The sequence below is a fragment of the Pterocles gutturalis genome, unplaced genomic scaffold (genome assembly GCF_000699245.1).
Source record: "Pterocles gutturalis isolate BGI_N339 unplaced genomic scaffold, ASM69924v1 scaffold2469, whole genome shotgun sequence".
NCBI lineage: Eukaryota > Metazoa > Chordata > Aves > Pterocliformes > Pteroclidae > Pterocles > Pterocles gutturalis.
The window spans coordinates 8,022-8,604 of NW_010130287.1; the positions used below are offsets into that span (position 1 = coordinate 8,022).

Consider the following 583-nt stretch of genomic DNA (forward strand, 5'->3'; position numbering starts at 1 on the left):
GCCAAGACAGACGCCTCCCAGCTGCGTCACCCATGGGCCACGTCACGCTGTGAGACTGCCCTACGCAGGCTCCAGCTCCAAAAGCTTGTCCTCAGCACCCCACCTCGCCCCCACGCACCCCTCCTGTCAGCTCCCGGCCACCAACCTGGTGCCATGGCAATCTTGCCCTTCTCCTCCAGGAGGATTTTCCCATCGAACCCCAGGGCGGGCAGCATGCCCTGCTGGAAGAAGATGACGTTTTCCTTCTTCAAGCCAAAATAGTGATGCTTCTGGAAGAATTCCTTGGTGGACTCCATGGTGCGGCCGTTGGTCATGATATACCTGCCACAGCGCAGGAGAGACCCGATGAGCAGGGAGGGGCAGCAAGGGCTCACACCCCTCATCCCAAACCTGGGGAACCACTCCAGCCTCTAACACCCAGGACAGGCTTCTCCCCTCCCCAGACATTCAGAAGGATCTTACCCACTATGGTCCCCACTCTTTGGCAAACCACCGAAGGGCTTCGTCCCTCCTTGCAACACACATCTCCAAAACCCTACCACACCCCGCACAGCAGCTGTGATCCCAGCGGCAAAGCTCAACT

The 583-nt window shown here is 59.2% G+C and overlaps 1 protein-coding gene across 1 annotated transcript in view; it reads right to left on the reverse strand.

Annotated features, from left to right (window-relative positions):
• The window catches only part of UAP1 (UDP-N-acetylglucosamine pyrophosphorylase 1), a gene marked incomplete at its 5' end in the record, with an annotated part of 6,203 nt that extends 5,882 nt beyond the window's left edge, over positions 1–321 (reverse strand). The window contains one exon of the mRNA XM_010080153.1: positions 146–321. Coding sequence (XP_010078455.1) covers positions 146–321 — 176 coding nt within the window. The remainder of the gene's footprint in view (positions 1–145) is intronic.
• Between the last annotated feature and the right edge of the window lie 262 nt (positions 322–583).